Source organism: Cornus florida, unplaced genomic scaffold, assembly GCF_030987335.1.
Source record: "Cornus florida cultivar Cherokee Brave unplaced genomic scaffold, ASM3098733v1 CherokeeBrave_3.0.0_Hap2_Chr10, whole genome shotgun sequence".
In the NCBI taxonomy this organism is placed as follows: Eukaryota; Viridiplantae; Streptophyta; class Magnoliopsida; order Cornales; family Cornaceae; genus Cornus; species Cornus florida.
The window spans coordinates 93218726-93236017 of NW_026775580.1; the positions used below are offsets into that span (position 1 = coordinate 93218726).

The 17292-nt window shown below is 29.8% G+C and overlaps 1 protein-coding gene across 1 annotated transcript; it reads right to left on the bottom strand.

Moving 5' to 3' along the window:
• Positions 1-12903: 12903 nt before the first annotated feature.
• On the bottom strand, positions 12904-14526 carry LOC132275901 (uncharacterized). The gene is made up of 2 exons (XM_059777094.1): positions 14237-14526; positions 12904-13709 (listed from the first exon to the last, which is right to left on the bottom strand). Exon 2 carries the CDS (start codon positions 13685-13687, stop codon positions 13283-13285), a length of 405 nt encoding a protein of 134 aa, XP_059633077.1. The 5' UTR covers positions 13688-13709; positions 14237-14526; the 3' UTR covers positions 12904-13282.
• Between the last annotated feature and the right edge of the window lie 2766 nt (positions 14527-17292).

Consider the following 17292-nt stretch of genomic DNA (forward strand, 5'->3'; position numbering starts at 1 on the left):
CAATAACACATCCCTTTTATAATATCATTGCTTTCTCTTGGCTATTTGTATTACAAAAAAATTTTTAACTTTTGCAGCTTTTGCTTAACGTGCTTTGTCATTTTGACTCCTCAACAATTAGCGTTAAGTGAAAGAATAAAAGAAATTGGTATTATATAATTTAATTTTACTAAGGCAAAAAAGTTTTGTTATTTGATTTTGTTAAATTTTAGTAAAAGATAATTTTTTAAAAAAATATTAATAATATGGAAGATCATTGTAATCCTTGAGTCAATTGAAAAACTCGTGTAATTGTACACACTTAGGCGAGTGTAATTTATTTATTTATTTATTTATTTGATCATGAAAATCGAAACAAGTCTAGAATTCATGTGAGAGGTCCGGCATCAAGTGTGTTGCTATCTTAGCCAACTAGAGAAGTAATCACATCCTTACCCTCAAACTAGCACACAAATCTAGTCCCAATCATCAAGATAAGAAGTGGACATTTTATTAAAATTTTATTGTTCTAGGTGCGCTTATTCTTTTCACTCTATTTTTTTTCTTTTTTTTTTTTCTTTTTTTTATTGAGGATCAAAGATGGAAATATTGTGCAATGTGTTGATCTCTTAAGCTTTCTAGAAGATTCATGTAGCGAGCTTTAGGTCAATGACTCCCAAACCAGATGGCTTTAGGACATTAGGTGTTAAGACACCCCTACGGACTTACAAACTCAAATCAACTAGGCTACAAATCAAGACAACAACCATCTAATCATTTCTACTTCTCACCTTTTGGGAGAAGTCCTCACTTTTATTACTTTTGCAACTTTCTTTTTTTTTTCTTTTTTTTTTATTTTTATTTTATTTTTATTTTTTATAATAATCAATTATTAACCTAATCTTTGTGGATCAAGGCGAATAAGAGGTACGAAATACTCCCCTCAAGTCTTAATATGTCGTAAACAAACGACTTTGAGATGAGTAATGATACATTTTTCGAATGTTGCCTAATAATTACGTAAATAGAGATGTCGATCTTACACACTTATATTAGTATAGTAGACATGGGCCCACGTTCACACTTCCACTCAAATCAACCCCTCAAAAAATTATTTGCACTCAAAATGAATTGAATTTTAAACTCACAATACACGCACCATTCAAATTTCGAAAGCAAGACCTTAAGGACTTATTTCCTGAATCCCTACTAATGCTGTTATATCCTTGAAGATATATATATATATATATATATATATATATATATATATATATATTATATAATCTCTTAAAATGATTTTAAGTTTGTTAGTTCTTTATTTTATAACATAAAGAATAAGTTGCTTATTTGCTGCTAATTTTGGCTCTGATTCTGTTTCTTAGGGGCCGTTTGGCAATCATGGTTACAAGCATTTGCCTGATCAAACTTCATATGTTTAATTTTTATTATTATTATTTTTTATTTATGTACTATTGTAAAGAAGGAATGAGACAAATGGTGAATTATAAAAATATGAGCAATCTGGAGATTTTTTTAACAAGCTTTGGAGTTAATGCTAATAATATACATGGTCTTTGATGGTTTTATTGAGAAAACGTTGTTGAGGCAGTGAAGGTTATTCTTGTCATTTTATTTATAAATATATAGAAATGCAGTGCCTAAAAATGATTTTGGAGCACCAATAACACATCCCTTTATAATATCATTGCTTTCTCTTGGCTATTTGTATTACAAAAAAATTTTTAACTTTTGCAGCTTTTGCTTAACGTGCTTTGTCATTTTGACTCCTCAACAATTAGCGTTAAGTGAAAGAATAAAAGAAATTGGTATTATATAATTTAATTTTACTAAGGCAAAAAAGTTTTGTTATTTGATTTTGTTAAATTTTAGTAAAAGATAATTTTTTAAAAAAATATTAATAATATGGAAGATCATTGTAATCCTTGAGTCAATTGAAAAACTCGTGTAATTGTACACACTTAGGCGAGTGTAATTTATTTATTTATTTATTTATTTGATCATGAAAATCGAAACAAGTCTAGAATTCATGTGAGAGGTCCGGCATCAAGTGTGTTGCTATCTTAGCCAACTAGAGAAGTAATCACATCCTTACCCTCAAACTAGCACACAAATCTAGTCCCAATCATCAAGATAAGAAGTGGACATTTTATTAAAATTTTATTGTTCTAGGTGCGCTTATTCTTTTCACTCTATTTTTTTTCTTTTTTTTTTTTCTTTTTTTTATTGAGGATCAAAGATGGAAATATTGTGCAATGTGTTGATCTCTTAAGCTTTCTAGAAGATTCATGTAGCGAGCTTTAGGTCAATGACTCCCAAACCAGATGGCTTTAGGACATTAGGTGTTAAGACACCCCTACGGACTTACAAACTCAAATCAACTAGGCTACAAATCAAGACAACAACCATCTAATCATTTCTACTTCTCACCTTTTGGGAGAAGTCCTCACTTTTATTACTTTTACAACTTTCTTTTTTTTTTCTTTTTTTTTATTTTTATTTTATTTTTATTTTTTATAATAATCAATTATTAACCTAATCTTTGTGGATCAAGGCGAATAAGAGGTACGAAATACTCCCCTCAAGTCTTAATATGTCGTAAACAAACGACTTTGAGATGAGTAATGATACATTTTTCGAATGTTGCATAATAATTACGTAAATAGAGATGTCGATCTTACACACTTATATTAGTATAGTAGACATGGGCCCACGTTCACACTTCCACTCAAATCAACCCCTCAAAAAATTATTTGCACTCAAAATGAATTGAATTTTAAACTCACAATACACGCACCATTCAAATTTCGAAAGCAAGACCTTAAGGACTTATTTCCTGAATCCCTACTAATGCTGTTATATCCTTGAAGATATATATATATATATATATATATATATATATATATATATATATATATTATATAATCTCTTAAAATGATTTTAAGTTTGTTAGTTCTTTATTTTATAACATAAAGAATAAGTTGCTTATTTGCTGCTAATTTTGGCTCTGATTCTGTTTCTTAGGGGCCGTTTGGCAATCATGGTTACAAGCATTTGCCTGATCAAACTTCATATGTTTAATTTTTATTATTATTATTTTTTATTTATGTACTATTGTAAAGAAGGAATGAGACAAATGGTGAATTATAAAAATATGAGCAATCTGGAGATTTTTTTAACAAGCTTTGGAGTTAATGCTAATAATATACATGGTCTTTGATGGTTTTATTGAGAAAACGTTGTTGAGGCAGTGAAGGTTATTCTTGTCATTTTATTTATAAATATATAGAAATGCAGTGCCTAAAAATGATTTTGGAGCACCAATAACACATCCCTTTTATAATATCATTGCTTTCTCTTGGCTATTTGTATTACAAAAAAATTTTTAACTTTTGCAGCTTTTGCTTAACGTGCTTTGTCATTTTGACTCCTCAACAATTAGCGTTAAGTGAAAGAATAAAAGAAATTGGTATTATATAATTTAATTTTACTAAGGCAAAAAAGTTTTGTTATTTGATTTTGTTAAATTTTAGTAAAAGATAATTTTTTAAAAAAATATTAATAATATGGAAGATCATTGTAATCCTTGAGTCAATTGAAAAACTCGTGTAATTGTACACACTTAGGCGAGTGTAATTTATTTATTTATTTATTTATTTGATCATGAAAATCGAAACAAGTCTAGAATTCATGTGAGAGGTCCGGCATCAAGTGTGTTGCTATCTTAGCCAACTAGAGAAGTAATCACATCCTTACCCTCAAACTAGCACACAAATCTAGTCCCAATCATCAAGATAAGAAGTGGACATTTTATTAAAATTTTATTGTTCTAGGTGCGCTTATTCTTTTCACTCTATTTTTTTTCTTTTTTTTTTTTCTTTTTTTTATTGAGGATCAAAGATGGAAATATTGTGCAATGTGTTGATCTCTTAAGCTTTCTAGAAGATTCATGTAGCGAGCTTTAGGTCAATGACTCCCAAACCAGATGGCTTTAGGACATTAGGTGTTAAGACACCCCTACGGACTTACAAACTCAAATCAACTAGGCTACAAATCAAGACAACAACCATCTAATCATTTCTACTTCTCACCTTTTGGGAGAAGTCCTCACTTTTATTACTTTTGCAACTTTCTTTTTTTTTTCTTTTTTTTTTATTTTTATTTTATTTTTATTTTTTATAATAATCAATTATTAACCTAATCTTTGTGGATCAAGGCGAATAAGAGGTACGAAATACTCCCCTCAAGTCTTAATATGTCGTAAACAAACGACTTTGAGATGAGTAATGATACATTTTTCGAATGTTGCCTAATAATTACGTAAATAGAGATGTCGATCTTACACACTTATATTAGTATAGTAGACATGGGCCCACGTTCACACTTCCACTCAAATCAACCCCTCAAAAAATTATTTGCACTCAAAATGAATTGAATTTTAAACTCACAATACACGCACCATTCAAATTTCGAAAGCAAGACCTTAAGGACTTATTTCCTGAATCCCTACTAATGCTGTTATATCCTTGAAGATATATATATATATATATATATATATATATATATATATATATATATATATATATATTATATAATCTCTTAAAATGATTTTAAGTTTGTTAGTTCTTTATTTTATAACATAAAGAATAAGTTGCTTATTTGCTGCTAATTTTGGCTCTGATTCTGTTTCTTAGGGGCCGTTTGGCAATCATGGTTACAAGCATTTGCCTGATCAAACTTCATATGTTTAATTTTTATTATTATTATTTTTTATTTATGTACTATTGTAAAGAAGGAATGAGACAAATGGTGAATTATAAAAATATGAGCAATCTGGAGATTTTTTTAACAAGCTTTGGAGTTAATGCTAATAATATACATGGTCTTTGATGGTTTTATTGAGAAAACGTTGTTGAGGCAGTGAAGGTTATTCTTGTCATTTTATTTATAAATATATAGAAATGCAGTGCCTAAAAATGATTTTGGAGCACCAATAACACATCCCTTTATAATATCATTGCTTTCTCTTGGCTATTTGTATTACAAAAAAATTTTTAACTTTTGCAGCTTTTGCTTAACGTGCTTTGTCATTTTGACTCCTCAACAATTAGCGTTAAGTGAAAGAATAAAAGAAATTGGTATTATATAATTTAATTTTACTAAGGCAAAAAAGTTTTGTTATTTGATTTTGTTAAATTTTAGTAAAAGATAATTTTTTTAAAAAATATTAATAATATGGAAGATCATTGTAATCCTTGAGTCAATTGAAAAACTCGTGTAATTGTACACACTTAGGCGAGTGTAATTTATTTATTTATTTATTTATTTGATCATGAAAATCGAAACAAGTCTAGAATTCATGTGAGAGGTCCGGCATCAAGTGTGTTGCTATCTTAGCCAACTAGAGAAGTAATCACATCCTTACCCTCAAACTAGCACACAAATCTAGTCCCAATCATCAAGATAAGAAGTGGACATTTTATTAAAATTTTATTGTTCTAGGTGCGCTTATTCTTTTCACTCTATTTTTTTTCTTTTTTTTTTTTCTTTTTTTTATTGAGGATCAAAGATGGAAATATTGTGCAATGTGTTGATCTCTTAAGCTTTCTAGAAGATTCATGTAGCGAGCTTTAGGTCAATGACTCCCAAACCAGATGGCTTTAGGACATTAGGTGTTAAGACACCCCTACGGACTTACAAACTCAAATCAACTAGGCTACAAATCAAGACAACAACCATCTAATCATTTCTACTTCTCACCTTTTGGGAGAAGTCCTCACTTTTATTACTTTTGCAACTTTCTTTTTTTTTTCTTTTTTTTTATTTTTATTTTATTTTTATTTTTTATAATAATCAATTATTAACCTAATCTTTGTGGATCAAGGCGAATAAGAGGTACGAAATACTCCCCTCAAGTCTTAATATGTCGTAAACAAACGACTTTGAGATGAGTAATGATACATTTTTCGAATGTTGCATAATAATTACGTAAATAGAGATGTCGATCTTACACACTTATATTAGTATAGTAGACATGGGCCCACGTTCACACTTCCACTCAAATCAACCCCTCAAAAAATTATTTGCACTCAAAATGAATTGAATTTTAAACTCACAATACACGCACCATTCAAATTTCGAAAGCAAGACCTTAAGGACTTATTTCCTGAATCCCTACTAATGCTGTTATATCCTTGAAGATATATATATATATATATATATATATATATATATATTATATAATCTCTTAAAATGATTTTAAGTTTGTTAGTTCTTTATTTTATAACATAAAGAATAAGTTGCTTATTTGCTGCTAATTTTGGCTCTGATTCTGTTTCTTAGGGGCCGTTTGGCAATCATGGTTACAAGCATTTGCCTGATCAAACTTCATATGTTTAATTTTTATTATTATTATTTTTTATTTATGTACTATTGTAAAGAAGGAATGAGACAAATGGTGAATTATAAAAATATGAGCAATCTGGAGATTTTTTTAACAAGCTTTGGAGTTAATGCTAATAATATACATGGTCTTTGATGGTTTTATTGAGAAAACGTTGTTGAGGCAGTGAAGGTTATTCTTGTCATTTTATTTATAAATATATAGAAATGCAGTGCCTAAAAATGATTTTGGAGCACCAATAACACATCCCTTTTATAATATCATTGCTTTCTCTTGGCTATTTGTATTACAAAAAAATTTTTAACTTTTGCAGCTTTTGCTTAACGTGCTTTGTCATTTTGACTCCTCAACAATTAGCGTTAAGTGAAAGAATAAAAGAAATTGGTATTATATAATTTAATTTTACTAAGGCAAAAAAGTTTTGTTATTTGATTTTGTTAAATTTTAGTAAAAGATAATTTTTTAAAAAAATATTAATAATATGGAAGATCATTGTAATCCTTGAGTCAATTGAAAAACTCGTGTAATTGTACACACTTAGGCGAGTGTAATTTATTTATTTATTTATTTATTTGATCATGAAAATCGAAACAAGTCTAGAATTCATGTGAGAGGTCCGGCATCAAGTGTGTTGCTATCTTAGCCAACTAGAGAAGTAATCACATCCTTACCCTCAAACTAGCACACAAATCTAGTCCCAATCATCAAGATAAGAAGTGGACATTTTATTAAAATTTTATTGTTCTAGGTGCGCTTATTCTTTTCACTCTATTTTTTTTCTTTTTTTTTTTTCTTTTTTTTATTGAGGATCAAAGATGGAAATATTGTGCAATGTGTTGATCTCTTAAGCTTTCTAGAAGATTCATGTAGCGAGCTTTAGGTCAATGACTCCCAAACCAGATGGCTTTAGGACATTAGGTGTTAAGACACCCCTACGGACTTACAAACTCAAATCAACTAGGCTACAAATCAAGACAACAACCATCTAATCATTTCTACTTCTCACCTTTTGGGAGAAGTCCTCACTTTTATTACTTTTACAACTTTCTTTTTTTTTTCTTTTTTTTTATTTTTATTTTATTTTTATTTTTTATAATAATCAATTATTAACCTAATCTTTGTGGATCAAGGCGAATAAGAGGTACGAAATACTCCCCTCAAGTCTTAATATGTCGTAAACAAACGACTTTGAGATGAGTAATGATACATTTTTCGAATGTTGCCTAATAATTACGTAAATAGAGATGTCGATCTTACACACTTATATTAGTATAGTAGACATGGGCCCACGTTCACACTTCCACTCAAATCAACCCCTCAAAAAATTATTTGCACTCAAAATGAATTGAATTTTAAACTCACAATACACGCACCATTCAAATTTCGAAAGCAAGACCTTAAGGACTTATTTCCTGAATCCCTACTAATGCTGTTATATCCTTGAAGATATATATATATATATATATATATATATATATATATATATATTATATAATCTCTTAAAATGATTTTAAGTTTGTTAGTTCTTTATTTTATAACATAAAGAATAAGTTGCTTATTTGCTGCTAATTTTGGCTCTGATTCTGTTTCTTAGGGGCCGTTTGGCAATCATGGTTACAAGCATTTGCCTGATCAAACTTCATATGTTTAATTTTTATTATTATTATTTTTTATTTATGTACTATTGTAAAGAAGGAATGAGACAAATGGTGAATTATAAAAATATGAGCAATCTGGAGATATTTTTAACAAGCTTTGGAGTTAATGCTAATAATATACATGGTCTTTGATGGTTTTATTGAGAAAACGTTGTTGAGGCAGTGAAGGTTATTCTTGTCATTTTATTTATAAATATATAGAAATGCAGTGCCTAAAAATGATTTTGGAGCACCAATAACACATCCCTTTATAATATCATTGCTTTCTCTTGGCTATTTGTATTACAAAAAAATTTTTAACTTTTGCAGCTTTTGCTTAACGTGCTTTGTCATTTTGACTCCTCAACAATTAGCGTTAAGTGAAAGAATAAAAGAAATTGGTATTATATAATTTAATTTTACTAAGGCAAAAAAGTTTTGTTATTTGATTTTGTTAAATTTTAGTAAAAGATAATTTTTTTAAAAAATATTAATAATATGGAAGATCATTGTAATCCTTGAGTCAATTGAAAAACTCGTGTAATTGTACACACTTAGGCGAGTGTAATTTATTTATTTATTTATTTATTTGATCATGAAAATCGAAACAAGTCTAGAATTCATGTGAGAGGTCCGGCATCAAGTGTGTTGCTATCTTAGCCAACTAGAGAAGTAATCACATCCTTACCCTCAAACTAGCACACAAATCTAGTCCCAATCATCAAGATAAGAAGTGGACATTTTATTAAAATTTTATTGTTCTAGGTGCGCTTATTCTTTTCACTCTATTTTTTTTCTTTTTTTTTTTTCTTTTTTTTATTGAGGATCAAAGATGGAAATATTGTGCAATGTGTTGATCTCTTAAGCTTTCTAGAAGATTCATGTAGCGAGCTTTAGGTCAATGACTCCCAAACCAGATGGCTTTAGGACATTAGGTGTTAAGACACCCCTACGGACTTACAAACTCAAATCAACTAGGCTACAAATCAAGACAACAACCATCTAATCATTTCTACTTCTCACCTTTTGGGAGAAGTCCTCACTTTTATTACTTTTGCAACTTTCTTTTTTTTTTCTTTTTTTTTATTTTTATTTTATTTTTATTTTTTATAATAATCAATTATTAACCTAATCTTTGTGGATCAAGGCGAATAAGAGGTACGAAATACTCCCCTCAAGTCTTAATATGTCGTAAACAAACGACTTTGAGATGAGTAATGATACATTTTTCGAATGTTGCATAATAATTACGTAAATAGAGATGTCGATCTTACACACTTATATTAGTATAGTAGACATGGGCCCACGTTCACACTTCCACTCAAATCAACCCCTCAAAAAATTATTTGCACTCAAAATGAATTGAATTTTAAACTCACAATACACGCACCATTCAAATTTCGAAAGCAAGACCTTAAGGACTTATTTCCTGAATCCCTACTAATGCTGTTATATCCTTGAAGATATATATATATATATATATATATATATATATATATATATATTATATAATCTCTTAAAATGATTTTAAGTTTGTTAGTTCTTTATTTTATAACATAAAGAATAAGTTGCTTATTTGCTGCTAATTTTGGCTCTGATTCTGTTTCTTAGGGGCCGTTTGGCAATCATGGTTACAAGCATTTGCCTGATCAAACTTCATATGTTTAATTTTTATTATTATTATTTTTTATTTATGTACTATTGTAAAGAAGGAATGAGACAAATGGTGAATTATAAAAATATGAGCAATCTGGAGATTTTTTTAACAAGCTTTGGAGTTAATGCTAATAATATACATGGTCTTTGATGGTTTTATTGAGAAAACGTTGTTGAGGCAGTGAAGGTTATTCTTGTCATTTTATTTATAAATATATAGAAATGCAGTGCCTAAAAATGATTTTGGAGCACCAATAACACATCCCTTTTATAATATCATTGCTTTCTCTTGGCTATTTGTATTACAAAAAAATTTTTAACTTTTGCAGCTTTTGCTTAACGTGCTTTGTCATTTTGACTCCTCAACAATTAGCGTTAAGTGAAAGAATAAAAGAAATTGGTATTATATAATTTAATTTTACTAAGGCAAAAAAGTTTTGTTATTTGATTTTGTTAAATTTTAGTAAAAGATAATTTTTTAAAAAAATATTAATAATATGGAAGATCATTGTAATCCTTGAGTCAATTGAAAAACTCGTGTAATTGTACACACTTAGGCGAGTGTAATTTATTTATTTATTTATTTATTTGATCATGAAAATCGAAACAAGTCTAGAATTCATGTGAGAGGTCCGGCATCAAGTGTGTTGCTATCTTAGCCAACTAGAGAAGTAATCACATCCTTACCCTCAAACTAGCACACAAATCTAGTCCCAATCATCAAGATAAGAAGTGGACATTTTATTAAAATTTTATTGTTCTAGGTGCGCTTATTCTTTTCACTCTATTTTTTTTCTTTTTTTTTTTTCTTTTTTTTATTGAGGATCAAAGATGGAAATATTGTGCAATGTGTTGATCTCTTAAGCTTTCTAGAAGATTCATGTAGCGAGCTTTAGGTCAATGACTCCCAAACCAGATGGCTTTAGGACATTAGGTGTTAAGACACCCCTACGGACTTACAAACTCAAATCAACTAGGCTACAAATCAAGACAACAACCATCTAATCATTTCTACTTCTCACCTTTTGGGAGAAGTCCTCACTTTTATTACTTTTGCAACTTTCTTTTTTTTTTCTTTTTTTTTTATTTTTATTTTATTTTTATTTTTTATAATAATCAATTATTAACCTAATCTTTGTGGATCAAGGCGAATAAGAGGTACGAAATACTCCCCTCAAGTCTTAATATGTCGTAAACAAACGACTTTGAGATGAGTAATGATACATTTTTCGAATGTTGCCTAATAATTACGTAAATAGAGATGTCGATCTTACACACTTATATTAGTATAGTAGACATGGGCCCACGTTCACACTTCCACTCAAATCAACCCCTCAAAAAATTATTTGCACTCAAAATGAATTGAATTTTAAACTCACAATACACGCACCATTCAAATTTCGAAAGCAAGACCTTAAGGACTTATTTCCTGAATCCCTACTAATGCTGTTATATCCTTGAAGATATATATATATATATATATATATATATATATATATATATATATATATATTATATAATCTCTTAAAATGATTTTAAGTTTGTTAGTTCTTTATTTTATAACATAAAGAATAAGTTGCTTATTTGCTGCTAATTTTGGCTCTGATTCTGTTTCTTAGGGGCCGTTTGGCAATCATGGTTGCTTTGTGCTTTTGTTTTGACCCAAAGCAAAATTAACATTTTCACTTTAAAGTGTGTTTAATACTATTTCGAAACTTGTTTGGTAACGTAAATTTGTTACAAGATTTTTGGAAGTAAAAACGTGAAAGCAATTTTTTGTAAAAAGTGTTGCAAGTTTGAAAAATTGAATGGCTAGTTAAAAATGTTAATTTAGGAGAATTTTTTTATTGAACAGTGTTTTGTTGAAGCAAACAAAAGCATCATTTTGATGTTTCCGATTTTGGCATCAATTTTGAAAGTGTACTATTCAAAAGACAACAAATGTTACCAAATATACTTTGTGCTTTTGCTTTGTTATAAATATATTAGCAAAAAAAAAAAAAAAAAAGAAACAAAAGCATTAGCCAAACAATACCTTAATGTTAAAAACATTTTGCTTTTATACCTTATGAAAATGTTTCACATGATTAGGTTGTAAGAAATGACAAGGGGCTGTAGTGAGTTGCATTTCCTACTATGCAATATGATGCTTTTCATAAAAAAAAAATTTCCTCTTGTAGAGCCGTAAAAGAATTGAATTGTTCATGAATAATTTGGATTCTCTACCCAGCACATTTCTCTAATATAGTGCAAGTAAAAATACCTTAAATGTGTGTTTGTATATATATATATATATTGCTTTCTATTCTCATCGTGCAACTTTATATATTCAACTTTCTCCTGCTTCATTGAATTTCTTCATGTCGTTTGCAAATCTTTTCTTGCCTTCTCATTTATTGGAATTTATTTATTTATTGTCTCTGACATTTCAATGCTTTTTCTCAAACAATGCCCAATTGCATTGTAGGTCCTTTGAGATCTCATGTTTATTCTTAATATAATTATATTTATTTCATTCGATAGTCAAATCACCAATTTTACATCAAAAGAAATGAAACCTTGAATAATTTTAAGACAACTCAAACCACAAGGAAAACAACTTACTGAAACAAATAAACAAAAGAACTATTTCGAAATTCAATCCCAACAGGCAGATGATCGGTGATGGCTAAACAGTGATCGACTGTGTTGACGTCATGCTGAATTATGAATTTGTAATGAACCAAACTACAAAAGTATTGTTCCAAAAATTTAGAACCAGACAGAAGCGTTAAGATTTAGGAGAGCGGACTCCAATTCAACGACAAGAGGGATGGAGGAAATTCATCACATGTTAATGCTCATAAGAAAACAAAAGTAGTATGTCTTATACATGTAAAATTATGACAAGACCAGTCCACCTATTAGTATTTTGATCAAGCCATATGCCACAACTCAGACACATTTAAAACAACTAATAGCTTAAAAAAAAAATTAATAATATGTTTGGCAGTGAAAAGGGAATGAATGAGCCTCTTAACCAACCTCAGCACAGCAAAGCACCCGTCCTTTATTCTTCTAGCTTCACTCGTTTGCTACTCAACCTCTCTGACACCTCAACTCCTTTCCTCTTTCTCGCTTCCTTGATGTTGTCTAATTCAACCCATTGCTTGAATAGATTCCAGATTTTCAACGCTCGTTTATCAAATTGCTCTATTATAGAGTCGGGGCCGATATCAGTATAGGCAGATCGCCGAATTGCATTCACGATTTGAAGCAGTCCCTTATGATTGACACATAATCTGCATTTGTGGCCCTCCGTGCATTCTTCAAGGCATTCAAATTTCTCAAAATTAGGAATTGCACAGCCCTCCCCAATGGGAATTGCACAGCCCTCCCCAATGCATTCAAATTTCTCAGACTTGGGAATTGCACAGCCCTCTCCAATCCATTCAAATTTCTCAGGCGTGATAATTACTCCATCGCGTTCAACATTTTCGAATCGCTCGATTTGGTTTATGATTTCGAGTAGTTTCTCACGATTTGGGAAGTCTTTTGAGCTTTCAAGTAGTTTCTTACGAATTACACATAATATCGTGCATTTGTGGCCCTACGTCCATTCTTGACAAACATATTTCTCAGGCTTAGGGATTGCACAGCCCTCCCCAATGCATTCAAATTTCTCAGGCTTAGGAATTGTAAATCGCAGCGTAATGCATTCACAATCCTCATACTTATGAATTGCAAAAGACACAGACTTAAGAATTGCACAGAGCTCCCCAATGCATTCAAATTTCTGAGACGTAGGAATTGCTGTGAACACCCCACCAATGGAATCAAATTTCTCATACTCATGAATTCCAAAGAACACCCCAATGTTTTCAAATTTCTCAGACTTAGTAATTGCACAGCCCACCCCAATGTTTTCAAATTTCTCAGGCTCAGGAATCGCACGGCTCTTCATGCATTCAAATTTCTCAGTCTTCGGAATTGCACAGCCCTCTCCACGCCCCATCTTTTATCCTTTTTCTTCAATTCTATAAAAGAATTGGTTCAAGAAAAATAAATAAATATCACATCCTATCATTAACAAGACCATTCTTAAATTTAACAAAATATAAAATAAGAATCCTCATAAAGACAATGGAATTAAAAGTTTCCGACCTCAATCTTTCTTTATATCAGACTTCAAGACTATTTATCATTATTTATACATAATACATTCATAAATTTGTATATCTATATATGAAAACATCTACATTATGTATACATCAATAGTTGTATATCTATATATGTAAATATCAATTGGGAAGAGAGGCAGCGTGCGTAGGGATTGAAAATCTAACCCTATTCCACCCTGATTGAAAAGAAAAAAAAATAAATAAAAAGGTCAGACAGACAGAAGAAACTGAACTGTTTTTTTCTCGGTAAATTTGTTTAGATCTCTGTTTTACTCTCAAGAAACTGAGAGAAACTGATCTGTTTCGTGCCGATCCACAAACTAACACAGTACAAATAAAATTAAAAAAAAAAAAAACAGAAAAAGAAGAAGAAGAGAGCTTACCGGTGAAATCTGCTGATGCTTCAACAAAAAGATTCACTCCTTCGGTTCTCCGACCCCTTACAAAAACCCTCGTTTCTAAGGCCTGTTTCGGGCTCCCTCAACACGGGTTAAAAGTACATAATAAGTTTCTTTTCTTGGCTTTGTTTGGAATCAATTATTTTTGGATTTGGAAAAGGAATCAGAATTAGAAAAGGAATTGGAATTACAATGAAATTTCATTTCTATGTTTAGAACCAATTGAATTTGAAGTTGGATTTAAAAGGGAATTTGGAATAAAAATAATATTATACCATTTTTGCCCTTATTTAAATGATAAATAAAATATTTATTTTATTATCAAATATGCTCCAAAGTTACATCAAATAGACAAACAAAAAGAAAAACTAAATGATATAACTGAAATATAAAATTTACTTATTTAACAAATCATGTAAAAAAAGAGCAATTATTTTTTAATTAAAAAACTAATTTATTAAACATCACCAATATACTTAAAAAAAATCATTAAAAAGTAAAATAATCTTTGTAAACAGTTATATGAGAGAGCGGTATGGAGTTAGTTAAATAATGTTAGAGATATAGATATGCTAGTATATATTTAATAGGACAAGATTAAATGAGAAGAAGACGGTTGGAGATTGAAATAGGTTAAGTAGATATTGTACAAGGTTAATTAAGATAATATTGTATTTATATTCCAAATCCCGTCCTGTCGTTTTAGATTGGGATTGAAACACATCAAAAATAGTATTTGAAATCTTTTTACTTTAAAATCCCATTCACAATCTAATGATCCCAAACACTGTAAATCCTATTTCTAAATCCAAATCCCATTAAATCCAGCATTCCAAATACAGAAAATCACTGAAAAATATATAGGAAAATAATATTTTTGACGACTTCACGTGGTAATAAATTATTGGTATTTTCTAGCATATTAAATTAATTCCTTTTAGACAAAAATATCCTTTTATATTTGCCTTATATGTCTATCTTAATATATCAGCGAATCTATAATAATTTCTGGAATGATCCTTTCTTTTCTTTTCTTATAATTTTTTTCTTTTCTTTTTCTATTGTTTTCAACTAATATCGTATATGGCTAATTTGATTTTTACCCCAAAGAGAGAGGACAAAAACGAAAGGGAAAAAAAAAAAAAAAACAGAGAAAGAGGAGAAAGATTTGAAGTGGGATCATGGTTATAGGCTTTAACAGAGGTATGAAGTTGGCTATGATAGAAGACAACATTACAAAGGTATGTTAATGGAAAAGGCAATGAATTGTTGGTGGCTGAGCAAATTTCAATGGAATCGAACTGAATATGGGGTTTTCCGGCAACCAATTCACGCATGTCTCTCTCTCAATCCTCTGCACAGCCCACTCCCTTCTTTTATGACACGATTTTAGTTTTATCCCTAGTTCTTCTTAATTGAATTTTTGAAAGAGATAATATGTTTTCTTTGTATTTTTTGATAACTTTTTTATTTTATTTTATTTTATATATGCTCTCAAATGCAGATCCACAGTATGATTAGGCTTTGTTCACTCACTCCCTACATCCTCAATTTTTTAATTTTCTCAAACATTCTGATCTCTCTCACTCCCTCAATTTTCTAGCACAAACTTGAAGCCCTGACCAAATTGAGATTACTCCCATTTGTTGATCTTGGCTTCAAAGGCTAAAAAGATGTTTACAGTAAATATTGATGGTCGGCTAAAAAAGTATTGTTATTGCAGAATCAGTGTTCTAATGTATCAATCCTTTGGGAATGTTGAAATTAATCAACTACCCGGTTGATGAACACTTTGGCAATCGATAGATAATGAAAAGGATGTGATTTTGAAGACCAGGCTTTGCTAGGAATGAGAGAGAGATGCATGATTTCTTTAGTAGAAAATAATAAAAATTGTGATTTTGGTTGAGAGAAAAATGGGAAAGGAAACTTGTTAGTACACTCGTCTTAAAGTGGCCTCCACGTAAGAGAGTTGTATGATATCGGTTTTTGTATAGTCGGGTGAAATGAAAAACGACATAATTTGATGGCAAAGAACCTTTTTCAGTCATCACATCTTTCAACCTACACCAGTTTTCTTGAACTTTTTTTTTTTGAAGGACTTTTTCTTGAACTTCTCCCTACAGTTTTTTTCCATTATCCAAGAAAATGATGACGGACAGATTGTATGAAACGTTCTTTTTTTCCATAAGAATGGATTAAACAAGAAATTTTTATTCAAAATGCAATGTGGAATTTGAGAAATTATGATGACCCAAAAGAGAATTTGCAGCTACAACCAAGAATCAATGAAGATAAGGAACAAATAGAGAAGCCAAAAGTATATAATATATAAAAGTAGCGGTTATTAGATATCCTGGGCAATTAATATATATATATATATATATATATATATATATATATATTTTCTGATTGGGTATTTTTTTTTGTCTCCTAACTCTGAAAAAGGAATTGACATTCCAATTCCAGCAAAATCCTGGGCAATTAATATGTTCTATATATTAAAAATAAATAAAAAATTCTTCTTCACCCAGCGGTCGAATGGAGAGAGAGTGTGGTCCCCACCATTGTACAACATTGGAGGTAGGAGTGGGACTAACCCGGTTAATCTGATTCAACGAGAAAATTATAAATGTGTGGGCAAAGTATTGGGACCATGGGATTATGTTTTCATTTTGGTTTGGATAATAAAATTTTTGGATGAAATGAATATCGAAGGTATAATTTTTTTATTATTATTGTTTTTATTTATCACAACCCGAAGGTAGAATAAAATATTTTTATATTTGGCGAAAGAGATAACACCTTTTGTTATTAAAGTTATGTTCGGTACGGTGGGTTTGAAGGGGAAGGATAATATTAGCTATGAGGAAAAGGAAATGGAATAATAATTTTAACCCTCCATCGTATTTGGTTGATTAATGAAGGAAAAGAAAGAGAAGTATAGTAATCATGTTTGGAAAAAAAAAAAAAAAAAAGAGATGAAATTTACTATTATACCCTTTTCCATTTTAAAAAAGATAGATATATATATATATATA

Excerpts from the sequence above, each read along its gene's own strand:
- LOC132275901 (XM_059777094.1), bottom strand. The coding sequence starts at position 13,687 with ATGGGGCGTGGAGAGGGCTGTGCAATTCCGAAGACTGAGAAATTTGAA.